The 21,334-nt window shown below is 43.1% G+C and overlaps 1 protein-coding gene across 7 annotated transcripts in view; it reads right to left on the reverse strand.

The window, feature by feature from the left end:
- Positions 1 to 21,334, reverse strand: part of CTNNA3 (catenin alpha 3) — a 399,590-nt gene that overhangs the window by 63,750 nt on the left and 314,506 nt on the right. For all 7 annotated transcript variants that reach the window (XM_086900642.1, XM_086900643.1, XM_023930192.2 and 4 more), the window contains one exon: positions 16,177 to 16,328. In XM_086900642.1, the coding sequence (XP_086756768.1) occupies positions 16,177 to 16,328 (152 nt within the window). The remainder of the gene's footprint in view (positions 1 to 16,176; positions 16,329 to 21,334) is intronic.

Genomic DNA, 21,334 nt, shown 5'->3' on the forward strand with positions numbered 1-21,334 from the left:
TGAAGGCCGGAGGAACCAAGTGGCCGAGCACAGGCTGCTCACACTGCCAGACCCTGGAGCCAGCCTGGCCCATGGTGCCACTGAGAGGGGCTCCTGTCAGTGTGTCACAGGTGCTGGAGCCAGCCTGGCCTGAGTGCCACTGAGAGGGGCTCCCGTCAGTGTGTCACACGTGCTGGAGCCAGCCTGGCCCGTGGTGCCAGCTCAGAGGGCAGCACTGCCTGGCTGGGCTGGCCTGGGAACCACAGGAGTACCACAGCAGGGCTCGGTGGCAGGGCTGGAGCAGAGCAGAGGGGTGGCTGGAGCGCTCTGCAGCCCCAGGGACAGCAGGCAGGGGAGGGCAGGGCTGTGGCAGGGCAGAGGGGTGGCTGGAGCGCTCTGCAGCCCCAGGGACAGCAGGCAGGGAAGGACAGGGCTGTGGCAGGGCAGAGGGGTGGCTGGAGTGCTCTGCAGCCCCAGGGACAGCAGGCAGGGTAGGGCAGGGCTCGGTGGCAGGGCTGGAGCAGAGCAGAGGGGTGGCTGGAGCGCTCTGCAGCCCCAGGGACAGCAGGCAGGGGAGGGCAGGGCTTGGTGGCAGGGCTGCAGCCGGGTGCATTGACACAGTCTGTGGCAATGGGCTGACAGGAATCTTCTAGAACTCACCCAGGGAAAACACAAATATTGGCCCAAAGCAGGCAGAAGCTTCAAACAGGACGAACTGGGGCTGCCTGACTTTGGAGCAGACCAGCTGCAAAGGCCTTGGGCTCTCAGCACAAAGAACATCTGGCAGGAGCCAGCGGCCTTCCTTGGCAGCAGCACACAATGTCCTGGGATGGAGTGAGGTGTGGCAAGATAAATCCACTTCAAGAACCAGAGAGTTGAAATTTTACTTTAAAACCACATGATAGATTCTGTCTTCCTGCAGAATCTCCCTTTCCTCTGCAGAAGCCTCCATTTTTTGTGGAGGAGAGTATATCCCAAAGCCAAAACAAAACCACTGTTTCCAGACAGATGAAATGCAGGAAAGAAACTGCTTTTGGAATACATCAATATATTAATGGTAAAAAAGGTGCAGCGAGTATCTCAGTTTGATGATGTTAAAAACATTTCAGGGATCAGAAAGGACAAGAAACAAGAGACAAAAAGAGACAATTCAGAATTCCAGAAGAAATGTAGGTTTGTCAGATGAATAAAGCCTGAGCAATGGTAGCCCCCTCAACAAAGATTTCTAACATGCCAGATCAATCTGTTTCTGTCACATGAATTATGCTAAATGATCACACTAAAGAATTTCCCTTGGATACATTAATATATTCCTCAGCAAAAGGTTGCCAGTGAAAAGTGCATTTCTCAAACTGGAGTAGATGAAATTATTAACTACAACCTCAACATCTGCTCAAGCCTCTCCAGTCTCATCCGAGCCTCTGCACTCTGTGAGCTGCAAGGAAAACAGATCATCTTTGGAAAAGATCCACAGAACAAGCGTGTCCATCCCAAACCTCTGCCTCACTGCAAAATGCACACAGTAAGCACAGCCTGCTCCTCAGAGCACAGGTACCACTGCTGTCATGCTTCCCACCCAGGAACCTGACAATTCTGCTTTAGCAGCTACTCCTCCCAGACACTCAGGCAATGGAAATGAAACCACCCTAGCCGTGAATCCTGTATCCATCACTTTAATTATCAAGAGGCTTCAGATGCCTGGCCCAGGCACCCGCCCACCCTCAGTCATTCAGCAGCCAATGGTGCTCAAGTGAATGATCAGTGCCAGCTGACGTGGAACTAAGGGAGCCATTAAGGCCATCCCTGTGAAAACCAGCCCTCATGTCCCAAATCACTAATGGATTTGGGAGGCAGAGAGCCTTCCACACCAAGCAGGCTCTCCAAACAAAGTGGAATTATTAAACACACACCCACCCACCCAACTGCCCCTCAAAGAACACTAGCTTGGGTCTAGCTTCTGAACAAATTATTTATTGCATGATTTCCTAAGAATTCTTGTAGATACTAAAATTCCTGTTTGTATATGGAATGAATTCTTCCATCTGGGAAGTTTTCTGAGCGAGTTCTGTGAAAGGCAGTACAGAATATTCCCCTCTAAGACATCAGATGAGGAAGTTATTCAGACCAGTACTTTGCACATTTTTTCATGACAGGCAGCTTTGACAGCCTCTTCGGCCCAGTGAAACAGGAGAGACTCAACACAACTCTGTCATCTGCTAACAGACTAACAGAGAGAAAATTGGCACAAAGTCAGACATGAGAGCCTTAATATGTATGAAAAATGACCAAAAATCTTAGATGTGAAATTTGATTTTCTTCATGTCCAAACTGAATCTTCCCCCTGCAGTCAAGTTTATTTTCCTTGTATCCATTATGAATATGTAACACAGATTTTCTCCAGTCTCGTACACCAAGATTTTACATCAATGAAAACAACTATCCCATCTTCCCTTCTCTTCCCTTTGGTTCTCTGTTCCCTGGGCTAATTAGGACTAACACATTTGGTGTTTTTCTCATAGGTCACATTTTCTAATGATCTGATTATTGTGCTGCAGTAAATCAGAGTGCACTTGCTTAAACAACTAGGGAATTTTGGAGGTTCTCACTGCTCATTTTGGCACATAAACCTCTCATTTCTTTTATTTTTAACTAAGGTACTGTCATGAAGTTACTTTACCTTTAAGGGAGTTGGAGTTGCTGGGAAGTGCTTGGAGTCTTTTCTCCTGACCAATTATCGGTCATTGCTGGGAATTGACAGCAGTTTAGGCCATTGAAAAGTGGGATCAACTTGTGAACCCTACCTTAAAATGTAAAAGCAGAGCTCTCTGGGTTCTCTTTGTTTTCTGGCTGTGGAGGGTGGCGGAGCTCCAGGCCTCCCGTTCCCTGCCCAGGCCATGCGGCCGGGCGGGGATGGGGCCGGGCCTGCCCCGTCTCGCGGCCGGGAGATGGGGGGGCCTGGGGAAGGTTTTCCTCGGGCCCGGGCCAAGCCAATCTCTGGCTCGGCTGCAGGTTTTGCTGTAACTACATTCACTAAAAACTGCCCAGTGAAGAAAGAGGGAAGCCCTGGACTTGCGGCAGGTTGGAACAGCGACCACACGCTCCAGAGCAGCCATGAGGAACTTTCCATCGCAGACGGCTCCAGCTCCTGTTCGGCAGAGATCCCCAAACCATCTACAAAAGCCTGGGCAAGATGTTAACTCTTTCATTACCCAGATGAGACTTGCGGATTAATCTTTTTATCCAGAGAGAGAGAGAGAGAGAGATCAACATGAAAAGAGACTTTATAAACTACCAGTGACAGGAAAGAAAAGAAGCTTCAAGAAAGGTAGAGAATTAAGAAGATGCTTTAATTAAGCTGAAATATCTCCCTGTTAAAACTATGGAGATGGACAATGAAGTCCTGAAAAGAACTCCTTTAATTCATGATATGGGATCTAGAGAGGAATAGTGTTCAAAGTGTAAATTTGAGTAAAGAGTAATTATAGTATAGTGAAGTACTGGGAGATTAAAAGCCTTGAGAGGCCATGAGAAAACTGTTGAGAGATTTGAAGCCCTGAGAGGCCATGAGAAAACTGTTTTCTGGTGAAGCTCACAGAAACAGATGAAGAAGACTTTTTTTTGCCTTTGAATAACTTATCCTTAAAAATGCTATCTCTAGACGCATGGCCCATACACACTTCAGAGTGATGTGAGAATGGGAGGAGTGAACTCTAATAATAGCAGCTCTGGACAGCTAACATTAGGGCAATAGAAAACTATAACAAAAATAGTTTTCTTGTGAGAATCTCCATAAATTAACAAGAAGAAACTTCTGTTTCTCTATAAAGACTGGTGAACATACTAGCAAGAATTAGGACTGTTTTAACCATCAGAGTTCCAGAGTTTTTGTCTCTGTTGTCATGTGAACAAGAGAATAGTAAGTGGATAGGGGATGGAAAGGTTTTTCTGGAAGTTTATTCTGGTGTTCTTATTATTGTGGTTTGTCAATAAACTTTCTTTTTTTTTTTCCCTTTCAAGTTGTATGCCTGTTTTGCTCTTATTCTAATCCATATCTCACAGCAAGAAGTAAGTAATTTTCTTAGTTAGTGGTTTAAAACCACGACAGGTACCTATGGAGCTGAATAACTGCAACCAATCCTGAGTAAAACCTTGCTCAGTTGCATGGACTGAAATTGGTCTTTCAGACATCTCCAGTACTACCTGACTTGAACAATGAGTGAACAGCAAGAACTAATGAATCTGTACACAAATTAATCATAAGCAGCCTAAATTGAATCAGTAACTGGCACTGATAGAAATGTTTTTTATCCCATGGCAGTAGATTTTAAAAAGTCTTTCTTACAACGACAGAACAGAATACAGGGACCTTTTCTTTAATGCAAAGAGAAAAACACACATGATGAATACTTGCTAGAAAAGCACTAGGAATTACAGGGCAGCACAGGCTAAAGAGGATGCAGCAGCATCACATTCCTGAAAATAAAGGCAAGCAGACTGTTGTAAGTACTTGCTGGCACAAAGACAGCAAACCTTATGAAATATGCCCTCCCTTCAGCTGAGAGCTGAGCCTCCACTGCAAGTGCTGTATCAAGGGCTGGGCACTGCACTTCCCAAAGGAAGGACACAGCTGGAGAACAGGATCCAACAAGCAACAGCACAACGTGAAAAAACCTCCAAACAAACCCAAACTTTGAGTGTACAGGAAACAAGCAGAAGGATATAATCCATCCTTGATGGACATGAAGTGCTTTAGGATGCCAGGAGGAGATGTGTGGACTGGACTGAAGGAAGAACTTTCTAAAGGCAATGGAGTGGGGCTGACTGAAGGCACCTTCCAGCTGCCAGCTGTGGATGTTTCTAAGAACAGGTCAGACAAATGGACACTGGGAATTATTTAAGTTAATCCTGATCTGCACAGGAGACAGTATTGGTAAGAGTTAGCTCGGTATCTTTAGAGTATATATTTGATTGCTGCATTTATCTTAGGTCAGCTAAAACTCAGAATTCATGTATAAGTTACCCTTTTCCAAAGAGACTGGCACCCTGTGGGGAGGCCAGTTTTCACGCTTTAAAAAAGACAATTCCTACACTACCTTAGCATGAGGCATGAGAAGGGAATCTGCATATAAACAACACAAGACAAACTGTACGGTACGAGGAGAGAAAATAGAAAAGAAATGAAAAAAGGAGGGGAAGGAAAAGAAATTGAGAGGACACAAAAAACCACTGCTGTGTCAGGCAGGACAATGCATAGCTATGCCTGTGATGCAGCACCATGAGTACTCAAAGAATACTATACTACATCTTTGTGGTAAGCTATTTGTGTGGGCTGCTGAATGGTCCCTGACAGGAATTTCAATTGCTCCTCTCACCTTCTCTTTGTGGAGGATGGTATTTTTTGGCAATTAATACTGCTCAACCTTTTTTCTTCCCCAGGCAGTAGATAAATCTCAGAGCTTATCAACATACCCAAGAATAAACAAAAAGGAGCAGAAATGTATCACAGCCCAAAGCTGAACTCTGCCTGGTAAAAGCTGCCTGCCAAAGCCCTGAGCTACCAGGCAATCCCACAGGCTGAGTAGGACTGAACCATTCCACCTCTAAAAAGCTGGGCTGCAGGTACTACTTGCTGCTGAGCTTTCTGGAAGAGAAATACCAGGAGAAAAAGCAGCTTTTTCTGATCAACTAAATACAAACTAAAATTTCATCTCAATTGTCCTCTACCAGGTGAGAAACATGAGAATTTTGGAGGGAGAAAACAGTCCTGTGAGTTATAAATTCAGTATGTTCTACAAATGCACAGTGCAATTTAATATGCCATTTAATAACCCCAACATGGAAACAAGACCAACACTATCATGCTGGATGATCTTTTCCTTCAGGAAAAAATAAGTCCCTTTCTGCAGTTAAAGGACAACCAGGGTGAGTCACCTGCTTTCTGACCTGTGAGTTTCCTCTAACTGCACGAGCAAATCAAGCAGCCCAGTTCGAGATGGAGGAAGTTGGAAGATGCAAGGTTTAAGGCTGTATTAATGGAATGGAACCACCAAGTGGAAAGAAAAGCCTAAGTTTAGGCAGACACAATTTCAGGCTTCATCTCTCTTGGGGACTGGCTCCATTTCAGCAATAAGTGATTAACTGCAAACCCCAGCATTGGTAAATTAATTCACAACTTCCACTCATGTTCCACTGTGCTTAAAATCTGGGTAAGTTCTGCTTCTGGCTCCACTTACCAAGGTGACACACAGATGTTTTATTGGCTGCCCTCTGAGCAGCCAGACTGAGCCTCACACTCCTACACATCCAGGGCACTGGTGTGACCTCGCATCACCTTGAGCACACAGCCAGTACCATGATGGCCTTACCTTCCTTTGCTGTGTTTTGCATTCCCTCACTAAAACAGCAAATGATTATTCATGTCTGTTCTTCATTTGCTGGATGTTAATTAAGTCTGATGCTTGTTTCTTTACACATTTGGAATGCAGCTTTCCCAAACCCACCAGCATTTCTGAGTGTATCTGACACAGGTCCCTGTGGGGCCAGCTGAGCTCCCAGCCACAGCACACCCTGCTCAGGTGGGATGTGGGATGGGATGCCAGCCTGGCTTCTCCCTGGGGCAGAAGGGTCCAATCCCCACTCTGAGCACACATCAGCAACAAGCATACAGCTGACACCTGCTGATTTCCTCCATGCACAAAGCACAGGCTGCTCAGAAAGCAGGCAAGAGGCAGGCAGGGGTGTGACAAACACAACACACACCACGGAAGGAATGCGCTGCCAGCCCCCTCAGGGGCTCTGACACGAAGCTGTGCTGCCCCAGCAGAGAGCCCCTGTGCACACAGGAACGAGGATCCTCCTGGGAAGGGATGAGATTGCTGGGGTGGGGTCCCCCAGCTGCTCTGGCTGCAGGGTGACAGAGGCAGGGCCCAGGAGACAGAGCTGTACCTGTGTGCGGCCCCAGGTGCCGCAGCCTCGCTCCGGATCCTTCCAGCGGCTCCCTGTCCCTCACGTGGACATGCTCTGCTGTATCCTGACATGGAACTGGGACTCCTGTGGGTGCATTTAACACTGCAGCAGATCCCAGGAGATTTCATGGGCTAATCACACTGGCCCACATGATCATTTCTCATGTGCTGTTTCATGCTGGACCACGTTCAGCAAAAAGGAAGGCTTCTACTTTGCAAAAGAATTATGTTCAACCTGCTAAATAATCAGGTTTTCTTCTCTTTTCTGTAATTCTATTCAGACTACCTCATGAAGGCCAGGATCACAAGCCACTTGGAGCAACTAACTCATTTTAAATTAATATTACTGCCCCTGTTTCTAATAATTGAAGGATCTGGTACAGCGACTACCTTGGAGGCCACCCTGTTGCTGTTTGCTAGGCTACACTGGAGCAATGGTGCAGTAAAACCACAATTTCAACCCAATCCATGTGCTAGAGGATACACAGCACTCCCCTGCTGCAACACACTTCCCTTCAGTACTCATATACACTGATTTTGTTGATAATATAATGAAAGGAGTGCTTTGTCTCTATTTCAAGAATAGGCTGGAAATCCCAGGGTTTCTCAGGAAATTAGGTAGCATCAGTTTTGTCAACCTCTACCAATTTTTTTCAGGTAAAAAGGACTCACAAATACCATCATCCACTTGTCAGACCCAGTGGAGGCTATTTTTTCCCCAATTCTCTGAAGAAATTTTTCCAAGGTTTCTTTTTTGTGAGTCATTTTCCCTGCTATCACTACATCTCCTTATGTCCACCTCCCTTCATCACTGCACTGCAACCCTGAGCACACTTTCAAGGAAACAACCTGGTGTGATTCAAGTTGGCAAGCAATGCTAACCTAAAAAACCCCAAACCAAAAGGAAGGAAGCTGTCATTAAAAGCAGAACCTCAACTCAAATATACCCATGGAACACTAAGGAATTCTAAAAACAGAAACCAAAAGAACTCAGGGAGGCAATCAAGAACCAGTTGAACCCTGTCACTGTGCTTTATCAGTGAGGACATGCATGACAAGAGGAGCAGGTCTGACACTGTTACACCAGTGTCAAGGCTCAGAATGGCACAGACCCCAGCACTGCTGCCCTACCCCTGAGCCAGTGGAGCTCAGAGCACAATCTAAAATGTATCACTGGAGTCCCCAAGGCTCAGAATGGCACAGACCCCAGCACTGCTGCCCTACCCCTGTGCCTGCAGAGCTCAGAGCACAATCTAACACGTATCACTGAAGTCCAGGGATGTTCTGAACACATTTGTGATGTACCTCATTGCTTTTCTGCACCACACCAGGAATACCCATCCTGCCACATGAAAGGCTCCACAGTGATAATGCCAACAGAGAGATTTCAATTAAGCCATAAGCTTTCCAGAGCACTGTGATCAGGGGTGAAGGGAAATACAGCCAGACCCAGCCTGAGCAATGGAGATCTCTGAGGCAGAACTGCACCAGCACTGACAGGGCTGCCTGCAGCACCACAGCTCCAGCCTGAGCTCTCAGTGCTGCTGAGAGCTGCACTCTCCATTCCTTGCCTTGCTCATACTCCAGTGAGCCATGTGGCAGGAGGCATATTTTAATGGAGTATCTATGATTTGTAACGCTTTTACTGTGCTTCCCCCAGTTTTGGTTCCAGTAATTCAGTCCTTCCCTTTTAACAGCATAATATTCATTCCATTTCTCTGGGAATATAATTTATATTGGACAGTAAGCACCAAATGGCAAGGAAGGAATACACATCATTTTTTCTTGCCCTAAGAAAAAAAAAAAAACCTCAGCAAAGATTTTAAATGTTCCAGAAAAAACTACTGTTATGTGCTTAAGTTTCCAATGAGCCACTAAACTAGAGCTATCAAATAATTCTGGAAGGTTCTGTCTTTCTGAAAGAGAAGGGTAATTTCGTGAACAATTAAAAGCATAATCACGTGTGACACTTGCAATGTAATTTAATCCCTAGACTGGGAAGAACTGACATTTAGAGGAGTATGTAAGTCCAAAGTGTTTATGGCAGCTGTAAGCACACTGACTCCTGTATGTGACCCAGTAATCCCAGCACTGGGATTTCCATGGAAAGGCATGTAGCAATTTGCTGCTGAGGAGCTCTTATTTCACAGCCCTGCATGAGCCTACAGCTGCGTAGTTTGGGCAGAAGACAACCCAGATTTGCCAGGATGGATAACTGCACATGATCTTACAATGGAGGCAGTATGCAGGTGACACCACCACCACTATTTACCTCTGTATTCAGCATCTCTGAAATAATTTCTTATTTTTGGGTGTACGTACCCATAAAGGTTTTCCTTTTCTCTTTCTCTTCTTAAACAAAACACAACATCCTTTCCATTAGCTGACAAACTGGAAGGCAGGCTGAAGAAAATTCCATTTTTAACTGGAAAAGATGGGTCATACATTCCTGTGCTGAATGTAAACAATGAGGCATCAACACAGCCAACAACAGCCAAAGTATAGAATAGCAGCAGCATGCACTGTAGCAAACAGCTTCCTTACGTAAGTAAGCTTAGCACACACTGTTGCCTCGTTTGACCCATCAGCTCCCCATGGCTGTTCCAGCTCTAACAGATAAAATGAAAAAGCAAACACTGAAGTCAGTGGGGCCCTGGATAACATTGCTTTCAGCAGCAGGTTGGACCAGCTGATCTCCTGAGGTCCTTTCCCTCCGTGAGCCTCTGTGCACACTCTCTCCTCCTCCCCCGCACTGAGAAGAGGGTGACACCCGTGAAATGTGTGATAGTGAAAAGTAAGATGGGCTGCAACAGATACTACAGTACTTCTGCCTTAAAAAGAAGGCTCCATTACCCATAATATCTTGGTTAAAATGAAGCCCAACTGACTAGTATTAAAAGAGTTTCAAGCAATGGTGAAAAAGCTAACAGGTGTTATGACAGAGAAACTCCAGGTTTGAGCAGGGCGCTGCCCCAGCGCTGAGCTCCTGGTACTACTCTGAATTCCCACCTCCATTCCTGTCTGCAGTCACCAGGGTGCTGCACACAAGCTGCTGCTTCTGAGACAAGAAATCTTCCCCATCAGACCTGTACACACAGCTGGCCTAACAATACCAAGTGCTTCCTCACCAGCTTACTAGAGCTGCAATTATAGTCTGCTCCTCCAGCACACACACAGAACACCACGGGAGCTCTACAAACTGCTTCTCAGAAGGGGGCAGCTGCTTTGGACATCCCTCTTCCACTGCAAGATTTCTCTGTACAGAAATAACAGAACATACGGACATGAAAGGACCAGTTTGGAATTGCACACAGGAGGATAAAGGGGTACTTGTTTCTCTACTGCTCATTCTGTATGTAAAAAAGATCCCAGAATCTAAAATATCCCCATAAAGCCTGAGCAAATGCCTGGAGAATGGGAATGAGGCAGCAGTCAGAAGGATGGACAAAGAACCAGAAGTTAACTAAAAAGTTAAAACCTGTTCATCTCAAAGTGTAGAAATGCAGAAGCACACAAAAGCCGGCAATTTCTCTTGTCTTTTGTTAACAAGAACAAAATAAAAATCCACCATTCCCAACTACCCTGTGGATGGACTCTACTTCAATGTTTAAGCAAAGGGGACCTGAAGAAGGGGGAGCACCCATCCTTGAGTGAAACAGTGTTTTATCTGTGCTCTGGCTTCCACTCCTGTGCTCATGATGGGAAGGGTAAGCACGTGCTTTTTTCCTCTTCTATGTCTCTCCCTGAGATGTAAATATACTATCTGTTTTTAAAATCAATAAACTATCTTCTGAGTATTTCTATTCACCATATTTTTTTTTCCCCCTTGTGGAAGCACCTCAGCTTTTAAGACCAGGTGCTTGTTATGGCAATTGGGGAAACTCCAAACTAAAGCTACTTCTTAGGGTAACATCCTGCCCACATGTTAAGACAAATGGGTGCCACTTTCACAGAAAAAACAAGAAGTGGGTATTATTTCTTAATTATTATTAATTTCATTATTTATTATATATTTATATATATCTATATTATGTTTAATTATTAATAATTTTATTATTATTATGACACTACTGAGTAGCTTCTTGCTCTGTAAAGCAAGGAAGTCAGTAACACTATCCCACCAAGAATCAGGAGTCATCTGATTTGCTGAAGATATTAAAGGTCCTAAACTAAGAAAACTGAGACCTTTGAGAATTTGTTACATGGTACATGAAAATGAAATGGAAACAAACTGATATGTACAGCTGTTTGCCAGAAAAGAGGGATTTGCTTTCTTTATCTGGGAAGACCAACTCCCCTGGTACTAAATAGAGATTAGCATTTTTAAAAATGTCTGCACGCTAAATTGAAATGTATGCTGATTGTGTCCCAAAACTGTTTAGTTCAGAGCATTTTGATAAGCTCTCTGCAAGGTAGAGTCATAAAATAATGACTGACTCAATGATTCTAATAGTGATATCAATTATAACATGGATTTGTACATTATGAGAAGGCTTCCCGGGTATCCTGTAAGAACACATTTTTAGAAAGTACGTAGATGAATTAAGATAAGAAGAGTAACCAATGTGGAACAGTGCTCTAAGCTTTACCAAAATGGTACTTCAAGGTTGGTGATGGTGACTGGAGATGTTAAAAGCCAAGGAATGTGGCAGGGACAAGCAGCTGCCAGCAGCTTTTACCTGCAGGTGTGACCATGGCACCGAATGATTTGAACTCACCTCTTAACTGGGTTCTACAGCACTAACTGACATTCTCCTTTTATGTGACTCTGCATAAAAATCTGAAAAAAGAAGAGGTGTCCAACTACCCCAACAGACATCAGGTATTTCTTCTGCACTCTTTTTTGAAGACCTCAGATGAGCTCATTCTTTTGCAGGCACACTGCATGCAGAGATATCAGTGTGTGGCAGGACTGAAGCTGACAAGGAGCTGGGGAAGGAAAGGTCCTGACCTACTCAGCTCAGCAACAACCAGAAAGTGCTGAGAGCTGCAGGACCAAGAGGCTAACTACTACTGCAAAGGTTCTGCCTCTTGTGCAGCTGGTGTAGGATAGAAAAAGAGAAAGGTTTTTATCAAACTTCTCAATATGAGTTTGTACTGGATTAGCATCACTCCTGTATTTCAGACCAACAATGAAGTTGAACAAGGCTGCATGAGGTGTTCCTTGGCTATCTGCTCCGTGAGGTCTCAAGAACAAACAGCAGGACTGCAGTAAATGTCTGCCTTTCTCATATGTTTCCATGTTTTGCTTTGAGACAGAGGTTCAATTCATGCCTGTCATTGCCTGCACTGGACAGGATCTAACTCACTTGGACTACAGAAGTAAAAACAGGCAGAAAACCCTGCATGTGCAGATCATTCTGTCATTAGTAAAAGCCACGGCAGAATTTAAACTAGACACTCATTAACAGGCTGGAAGGTTTTCCCCACTTGCTACCCTCCTGTCCTAGAGATCCATGTTCTAAAAATTCCTGTACCTCTGCTGGGTGTAAGGTAATGAATTCTGCTGTCAAGTCTCTTACTGAGAGAAATCAAGTGTATTGAAGAACTCACAAGTTCTGTTAAGGATGAATTCCTACATTTCTTTAAAACAGGATGAAAAACCACGCCAGATTTGCAACCAACAAAAGAAAAAAGAAAAGGGAACCCATCCCAAGGGTATTCTGAGAAAGCCAAAAACATATGAAAAATCATTTATGCTGTAGACTCTTGAATGTGCAGCTAACCTGAGTTTGACTTTCCAAAGGAAATTAAACCACCAGTAAAAACAACAGTAAAAGACTGTTAGATATAGATACAGGAATATTAGGGATTTGAGATGCAGGGAGGATCTAATTGAAATGAAAGTATCTAGGTTAGACAGAAAAGAAGAATGAATGCATTTTTCAGTTTTGGGGGGCCTGGGGATGGGTATCCCATACACCATGGTGCAGGGAAATCTAGGAACAACGTGCAAAACAAACTCAAAAAGCCTAACACCATGAACTCTTGAGGGAACCTATGGTCTCCATGCCAGAATCCTGAGAGAAACAGCACAGAGAATACCTAGTCAGCAGAAAGGATTTTTAATAAATGCTTTACAATGTTAAGAACAACTATTTAAATACACATTCTCCACCTCTCACACAATTAGGGAACATGGGTTCCTCACTCACTGCTTCCAGGAAGATAAGAATAGTAAAAGCATTTTTTTGCATAGAGTATATGAACCCTTTGCCCTCTTTTTGTCTCTGTAAAGCATGAACAGCTGCTCACTTGTTTATACTCTAAAAAGAACAAAGAATTCTGTGAAACTTCTGACTTGGTGACTGTTTCCACTGTTCTTGGTGTAACTGTCAGGATGACTATTAGTGCTCCAGCTACCAGCAGTCACTATTCTTTTGAAGTCATTCCTTTCCACTGAGTTTATAGCCTAATGGGATCCTGCTAGCTGTTACTTCAATCCTGCTGTCTCATATTTTTCAAATAAAAACACCTTCATACAGAAGTTTTTGAAAAAGTCCAACCATTAATCTTAACGTTCTGCAGCATTTAGTATGCACTGTACCAAAAACCATCAACCTGCTTCCTTTGACTTTTCTGCATGTTTACATGGCAGAATTGCTTTTAATTGTACTACCTAATTTAAGCTATTTCTGTAACATCAATACCCTGATTAAAATGTTATCCAGATAATGTACAAATGCTCCTGCGCAAGATCAAGCCCACAAAATCTCTAAAACACAGCAAAAATGAGATGCTTAGAGTCAAAAAATGTCAGAGAAATGTGGCTACACCCTGGATCAACTATCTAGCTATTGGAAATGAACAGCTACCACTGCATTAAGCATGTGAACAATAAAAGCATCTTATGGGGAACAGCATCCTGGTGCTCCAGAGGAATTTCTATTCCTGCTCAGCAGCACAACACATCTGCCACTCTGTAGCTGCTCTCCAGTGTTGCATTACAGCATGCAGGATTGCAATGTATGTTTTATGTGTCTTTGGTTCAACCTGGACATTGAAATGCACAGCTGATCATTTGCATTAACAACAGTATTGGGCAGCATTTTACAGTTAGGAACTCTATTTTTAAAAACGTTTTCTCTGTGTAATTATGTGTTTGAAATGCTTCCTGAGAAACTGATCTGGAGAATTTCTGCTTTTACTGCCATGTTGAAAAATTTCCCCCTGTGAATGAGTGGCCTTGATCATTTACATTTCTCAATTATTTTTTGATTGAGTTCTTCCCCTGATTCAGCCTTGCACTCAACCCCCATAATCAGTGAGGTGCCAGAGTCAGCACTCTGGCCACAGAACATTTCATTCCCTCACCTTGGCTGCTATGAACTGCACACCTGAGGAACCACCACATTGACTAAAGCTTCTTCCAGGAAACTGGCATTGTCTGCAATGTATCTAACCAGGAATGCAAATAAACCTGACTCAGAAAATGGATGCCAGGGTTTCCTCAGCACTCCCTGTGCTGGCACTGTCTCTCAGGGAGGCTGGAGTAGCTGACTAACACTGCACCAAAGCTCAGAAAAACCTCCCCATGGCTATGGCTGAACAATGGTATTCATTAAGTACAAAGCTCCTGTCCTTTCTGACAATTTTTGTAAAGTCTCCTGAGCTCTCATGAGGACCTGAAAGCAGCAGTGGAAGATGGCCCTGCAGAGCCACTCTATCACTCCTGTGCACTCTGGTGATGTGCAGTAACTCACGTTCTGTGGCTGCACAGCACAGGCACTGCACACCGGGCAATTCCTGGGATTTTCCTCTCATAACCCCTTTCTGAGTGACTGTCCACATACATACATCCACCACAGAGCACTCTGAGGAAATACAGCTTCCTCAGAGCTGTGTCTGCCTCCTCACAGAAACTGACTGAAGCCATGTTACACTTCTCAGTGCATTCCCAATTCACCAGAAATGCAAAACTCCTGAAAGAAATGCTCACTCATGACCATGGAATTCAAGGCCAGGAGGACTGGACACAGAGAAGATTCACTTCTCACTGAGAAACAGAAGCAACTCTGTAATCTTAAAAGACCCAAGAGCCCCTCAGTCACTAAGGGAAGGGAGGGATGAGCAACACAGGCATTAATGAAACTTATGTAGAAAAAAAGGAGATGTCCTAGTGAAAACTTCTGTGTTCACTGACACAAGAACTGAGTGGAAGACCTAACAGCATCACCCACAGGCTGGTTTGTTTGGTTTGGAGCTACATCCAGCTCCCAAACTCTTACTGCTCTGGGGTACCTGTTGGATGTTTCAGGGTCTCTCTGCAGTACACAAACTGTTTCCTGACAACTGCAATAAGGATGAGACATTTTAGCCATTTTCCACATATTAATTCCTACTTTAACTTCCACACTGCAGTATGTTGAGACTAGTATTGTTCATATTGCAATGGTTTTGGTTGGAAGGGACCTTAAAAGGCCACCCAGTCCAACCCCCAGTTTGCTCAGAGCTCCCTGCAGCCCACCCCCTTGAATGTTTCCAGGGATGGGGCGTCAACCACCTCTCTGGGCAACCTGTGCCAGTGTTTCACCCCTCACACTGGAATAAATTTCTTCCTTTAATCCTAAATCTCTCCTCTTTCAGTTTAGAACCATTACCCCTTGCCCTACCACACCAGGCCCTGCTGCAAAATCTGTTCTCATCTCATTTATAAGCCCTCTGTAAGCACCCAAGGGCTGCAGCACAGCCTCCACACAGCCTTCTCCAGCCTTTTTTGGTTTGAATTTTAAAAATAAGCTGTTCTGATTCAGTGTCTGAACTTCAGGAAAAACACAAGAGTAAGTGCAGTGATTGTAATTGTGTAAGACAAAGAAATCAGGTTAAGTCTTCTGGTGTAAGCTGAAAGAACTTGATATGGGATTATCAGAATCACCTGGAAATACTCTCTCCTACATTGCACAGGTTAAAGCTGAAGAACTACAAGATGATTTGGTTTTGTAGCTGTAAGTTAGTAATTAACGAAGCGAAGGAAGATCTTTACAAACCAAACATAACTACATATTTTTAGAGAAGTAAAGACATCTTCATGCAGCATTCTGATGTGGTACTCCGTGCAATTCTAGACATCTGGAGTTACAGTCACACATGTTTCACTGTAACCTGAATTTCCCAGGGCAGCTAGACCTGGATTATGAGCCTGGGGACACTTATCACACACACACAGTTCTGGATGCTCCCAAAATGCCCTGACATCCTGAGCCATCCAGAGAGGAGTATGACAAGAACTTACCCGGATCATCATGACTGAGCACCTGATGTTATGAATTGTATCATACACCTTCTTGGAAATGTCCACAAACTGGTTGTCATCAAACAGATGTGCTGTGTTCTTGCTTAAGCTCTCCAATGCAATATTTACTTGACTAATAAACTCTGGAATCGCTGTTAAAAAAAAACAACACAAAATTCAGTGAGCATAAAAAGGATAGAACATGTAATATTTTTTTTCTTTTTGGCAAAACACCTGACATTGATAAAAACTTTATTTTCTACAAAGCATTACAGTAATGGTGCAATTACTTTTAAGTGAGAACACATTTGTAGTTTTTATCACAGTTATAAAAATGCCCATGGTGAGCATGAAAGCTGTGGGTGGTTGCAGAGTATTACAAAGAAGAAAGGTTAAAAGTGGAGCTGTGGAAGCAGCTGTAAAAATTTGTTGGTGATTTCAATAGCACTTTTACCCAAAGAATCAGGATGAATAACCTGGCTTGAAGTTGGAAGCACTGCCGAACAGACTTCCACTATTTCAGAATCTGCTTTCAGTCTGAATGGAAATGTAACTAGCAGAAAACTGATGCTTATTCTTCACCTGAGGAAGTCCCCCAAGTGTAACCTGAATTTACCAGGGCAATTTATCCTGTTTGAGTGAATCAAACAAACCATGCATTTTGAGTCAGCTGGACATGAACCCGTGCTTTACCCAGAATGTCCTGGGCATTTTCCTCTGATGCTGCAGGGCCTTACTCTGCACAGTGGCCTGGTAGCACCACATCACCCTCGACCCTCCACAGCAATCTGAAACTTGGATTCCAGCACAGAATATGAAGGGAATGCAGATGGAAAACCCATCACATACAGAAGGACCTCAAACAAGCCCAGACCAAACTCATTTCCTGTCACCTGGAGCCTGAACACAGAGAAGAAATAAATGCAAAAGGATAAAACTCAACTTGTGTAATATTCAGGCTGAACAACAAACCTCATGGTACTAAAGCTCTGTCTCTGGCAATGGGCTGATTTCAAACACTAACACACTGTTTGTGTTCCACAATTCACAAACTCATAACACACGAAAGCAACACTACCAATACAGTAAACGTGGAATGTTCCAGGCAAACTTTGAATTATGTAATGAATCTGTAGGCAGACAAAGCCTCAGCTGAAGACAGCCAGATTTCTGAATTAGGAAGCCTGGCAATTTAATACTTTAAGTAGTAGGAAAGGTGCTTCAATGTTTTCCCCCTAACTTTAATGAGGAGACTCACATAACCCTTGGAGACACTTAAATTCATTCTCAGATTAACTTCACTTAAGCAGTTGCCACTTGATTTGAAAAACAGGGTATTAAAAATCAGTGCCACCCTCTTCAGATTATCACTGAATAGTCTCACCTTCAAAAAGGTCTGCGGAAAGATTTATAACAAGACAGAAAAAAGACAAGGCACATTTTTCATTTACAACCAAATAAAAAAATAAAATAAATAAAAAAATTAAGGAGAACAAGTGCATATTTATTGTTCAAAAAAAAACAAAATTCAAAGAGCCACCACTAAATGAGAACCTTCCATCATTTCATAACTTTTTTTTTTACCCAGGTAAACAAAGATTTTAGCCCCTAGGTTATCAAAGCAATTCAAGTGAGCAACCCAGGCTGCACTTGGGTACAAAGCCAGCAGCATTTCAGATGGGGCTTTGCAGCAACAGTGCTTTTACACAGACCATTAAAACACAAGACAATGCTGTAATTCTAAAATACCTACGCACCAATCTGGGAATGAAGTGTGCAAATACACCTGGGTGTCAAACAGGCCTGATTTCCTGGTCATTTCCCCTGGGAGCCATAGGATAATTCCCTCAAATCCAAGACTACTGGGATTTAGTTCAGTTCTGAGCTCCCTACCAATGATTAAAAAAAAAAAAAAAACAAAAAAAAGGACATGGTGGTGCATATATGAACTCTTACCCATGGATAACTGCCATCCAAAATATACTTCATAGACCTCAAATGGTCAGGCAACCCTCTGAAATACTGCATTAAGTGGACCTGAATAACACCAGTAATTGTCCATCTTTCCTCTAGTGGATTTATTTTCCTAGGCAGCAGGGGACAAATGGATGCAACTGAAAACAGGTGGAAATTATTCATTTTTTCAGTGTTTCAAAAACAAAATTAAATAAGTAAAATTTCAAATATCACGTGTTAGACAACTGGGAAGTACTATATTTTAATGGGGATTTGTTTATTTTATTTGTACATTTGTTTCTCCTGCAACAAAAATTAAAAGCAAATTTCCATATGAGCATCTGTAATTCTGCTTTCCCTGAGGGAGAAGGTGCAGAAAGGAGGATCTTTGCAAAATACCAATAATGCTCATAAGCATAATGTCCAAAGTCCCTAAAGTAACTAAAGCTTTCACACTATCAAAAATACATTATTGAAATTAACCTAATTTGTTTTCAAATTCATCAAGTGTTCCCTAATTCCTCTATTCTTTTAAATAGTACTATTCATATTTCCTTAGGAATGTTTTTTAGTTCTCTAAAATTTTTGCTTGATTTTTGTCATCTTCAATCCAAACCAACTAATGAACCCAGTGTGTAGTTTAACAGCTGTCAGGGCCCAGCTCTTCATACAGAAATCAAAACTTCACTCACCCCTTTATTCCAATTTGCAACTCTGTGCCTGTTATTTTTAACAATAAAGTGGTCAGGAAAACAGAAGGCCACTGACAACAGGTGAGAGCAGGAGCCATGTGCTTGTACCTTTTAATTCAGCTCTGTTAAGTGATTACTACCACTTGAGGCACCATCAAAGCAGCCTGAGAGTGAAAAAGCAGCAGTGTCCAAAGTTAAACTGTTCATGTATCCAACACTCACCTAAAGAACATCTTAACAAACACACCTGACCACATGTGAACAGGCAACACCTCCTAGAACTGACCAGGAAAAATATTACTTCTTTCTTTTCATTCAAAATATTTATGGTTTATATTTATGGGTTTTATGGTTTATATGGTCTTATACTTATTTTTATATATATGGTATTTTATGGATTATATTTTATATTTATGGTATTTATCAGGGAAAAAAGGGAAGAAACTGGTAAACGCACAATTTATCTCAAAAAGAAGAATCTGTGGCAAATAACCAAAGTTTCCCTTCAGAGTTTATTCACATGTACAAAGCCTGGCCTAGGGTGACTTCATGATGCTTTATGCCCAGTGCTCTGTTCTGTTTAGGCTGGATATTGAGTTCTGCACTTTCAAGACTGGTTTGAGAGGGAAGGGGGGAAGAAATTGCAATTTGTTTACAGAAATTGCCCTTGCTCCCCTGCACTCCTTCTCCCAGCCTGTGCTGGCTGCAGCATGGACAGACAGCAGGACAGAGCTCACCTCTGCTTTTTAATTATTTTTTTTTAGCTAGCTGAGGCAGAGAAGTTCCCCAGCCTGGGGCTCTTCTGGCCCTGCTCTGGAGTGGAACCCCAGGAATGCCCTGGGAGCTCAGGCCTGTGCCTCAGCACCAGAGGGACCCATGAGAGACAGAGAGCAGAGCTACACCCCACGACAAGGACTGTCTCTATATGACTCTCGTGGCTGGCTTCTTTTTCCCCTTCAACCAAAGTTGATGAGAGGGAGGCAGTTTTTTCTTTTGTTCACACTCGGTTATTTATTCTTATCAACATTACATGGATACAAGGTACAAGGAGCTACGTGCACTAAGATAGAAAGGTGCAAAATGGCCAGCAAAGATCATCTTCAAGGTTTCTTATATGTCCATTTACCCAATTAACAGATGCCAACTAAATTATTTTTCTTAATGACCCAATGACCCAACACCTGTGTGCTGCACTGCAACATTCTTTGTCCAATCACCTAAAACCTACCTACCACCCAAAAACCTCTAGAAGAAGTAGATGAAGAAGAAAGAAGGACAAGAGACAACACCCTGAATCCTCCATCTTGTCTTCTGCTCTCTCAACTAGTTTAAACTCCAAACTAACTTTTTCACCTAGTGACATAAGAAAAATTTCTAATTTACACATTTACACTCCTAGCTTTTCTATTTAACTTTACCAGTTGTTTTCAGGGTGTGATGTGAAATTCAGAGATGTCAGAGACAGGTATCTGGATAAGGGCACACTCTCTGTGCCTCTGACTCCAGCAAAGGACTTGCTGAATCTGCCATCTCTTCACAACATGAGAGTTTGCACTGTTTAGTATTACTCATTTTCTATGCTTGTGAATATTTTGCTTGTTAAAGGAACAGTTTTTTTCACTTTTCTCCAAGGAAATTTCTTCCCCAACCAGTTGGGGAAGGGGCACTTGAATCCACTTTCTAGAGGGAACCCTTTGGAAGCTCCCCCCAAAAATAGCCAGTGGTGCTGGCAGACTGAGAAAAGGCTGGAGAGCTCCCACTAGAACAAAGAGTGAAGAACTACTCCTTCAAAGGCAGCTTTGAAATTCAAGTGAGAGCACAGGAAGTGACTGAAGCTCTCTGTGGCACAGCTTCAGAGCCCAGCTACACAAACTGCAACCCAGCTCTGCCTTAACCCCACTGCCCTTTCAACACAGGAGGTGACTCTCCTGGGCATTCAGCCACCTGTAGACATCTTCTGTGCCCAAACAAAAATCATTAAAAAAGATGATTTAAAAAAAATTAATTTGGGCAAGTTGGAGTGAAAAAATGGTTTTCCTTCTAAAGACAAAATCGAGGTAAGTTAACTAGTCACGAATTCTGAAAAGCCAGCTGAAGACAGAAGTATGCTCAAGTAAGGCCTAAAAAGCTCCTGGATGAGTTTCATTTGATACTAGCATGCCAGCAGAGCACTGAAATAAAGCAGCTGTGCAGGCAGGCAAGTTAAAAGAGGTGTGTGCAGCCCAGACCTACACCAAGGCACAGGTGGTGGCAGCATGAGAAGTGACTTGACACAGGAGGTGTGTACCTCAAGTGTTTTATTATTCCCCCAGAACCTCACCACCTAGCATCAGTCAGTGGGATGGGTGGATACACAGGCTGCTTCCAGAGGATTTAAGCAGTCTTCCAGTTGCAAGAATTCACTAGAAGTGTATGATTGTAAAGATTAAAAACACAGCCACCTCTTAAATGCAAGGTAATACTAAAGAAAGAAATGTAGTTAACAGCCACACAGCCTTTATTCAGTACTT

This window comes from Cyanistes caeruleus, chromosome 8 (assembly GCF_971803275.1).
Source record: "Cyanistes caeruleus chromosome 8, bCyaCae1.hap1.1, whole genome shotgun sequence".
NCBI classification, from domain to species: Eukaryota; Metazoa; Chordata; class Aves; order Passeriformes; family Paridae; genus Cyanistes; species Cyanistes caeruleus.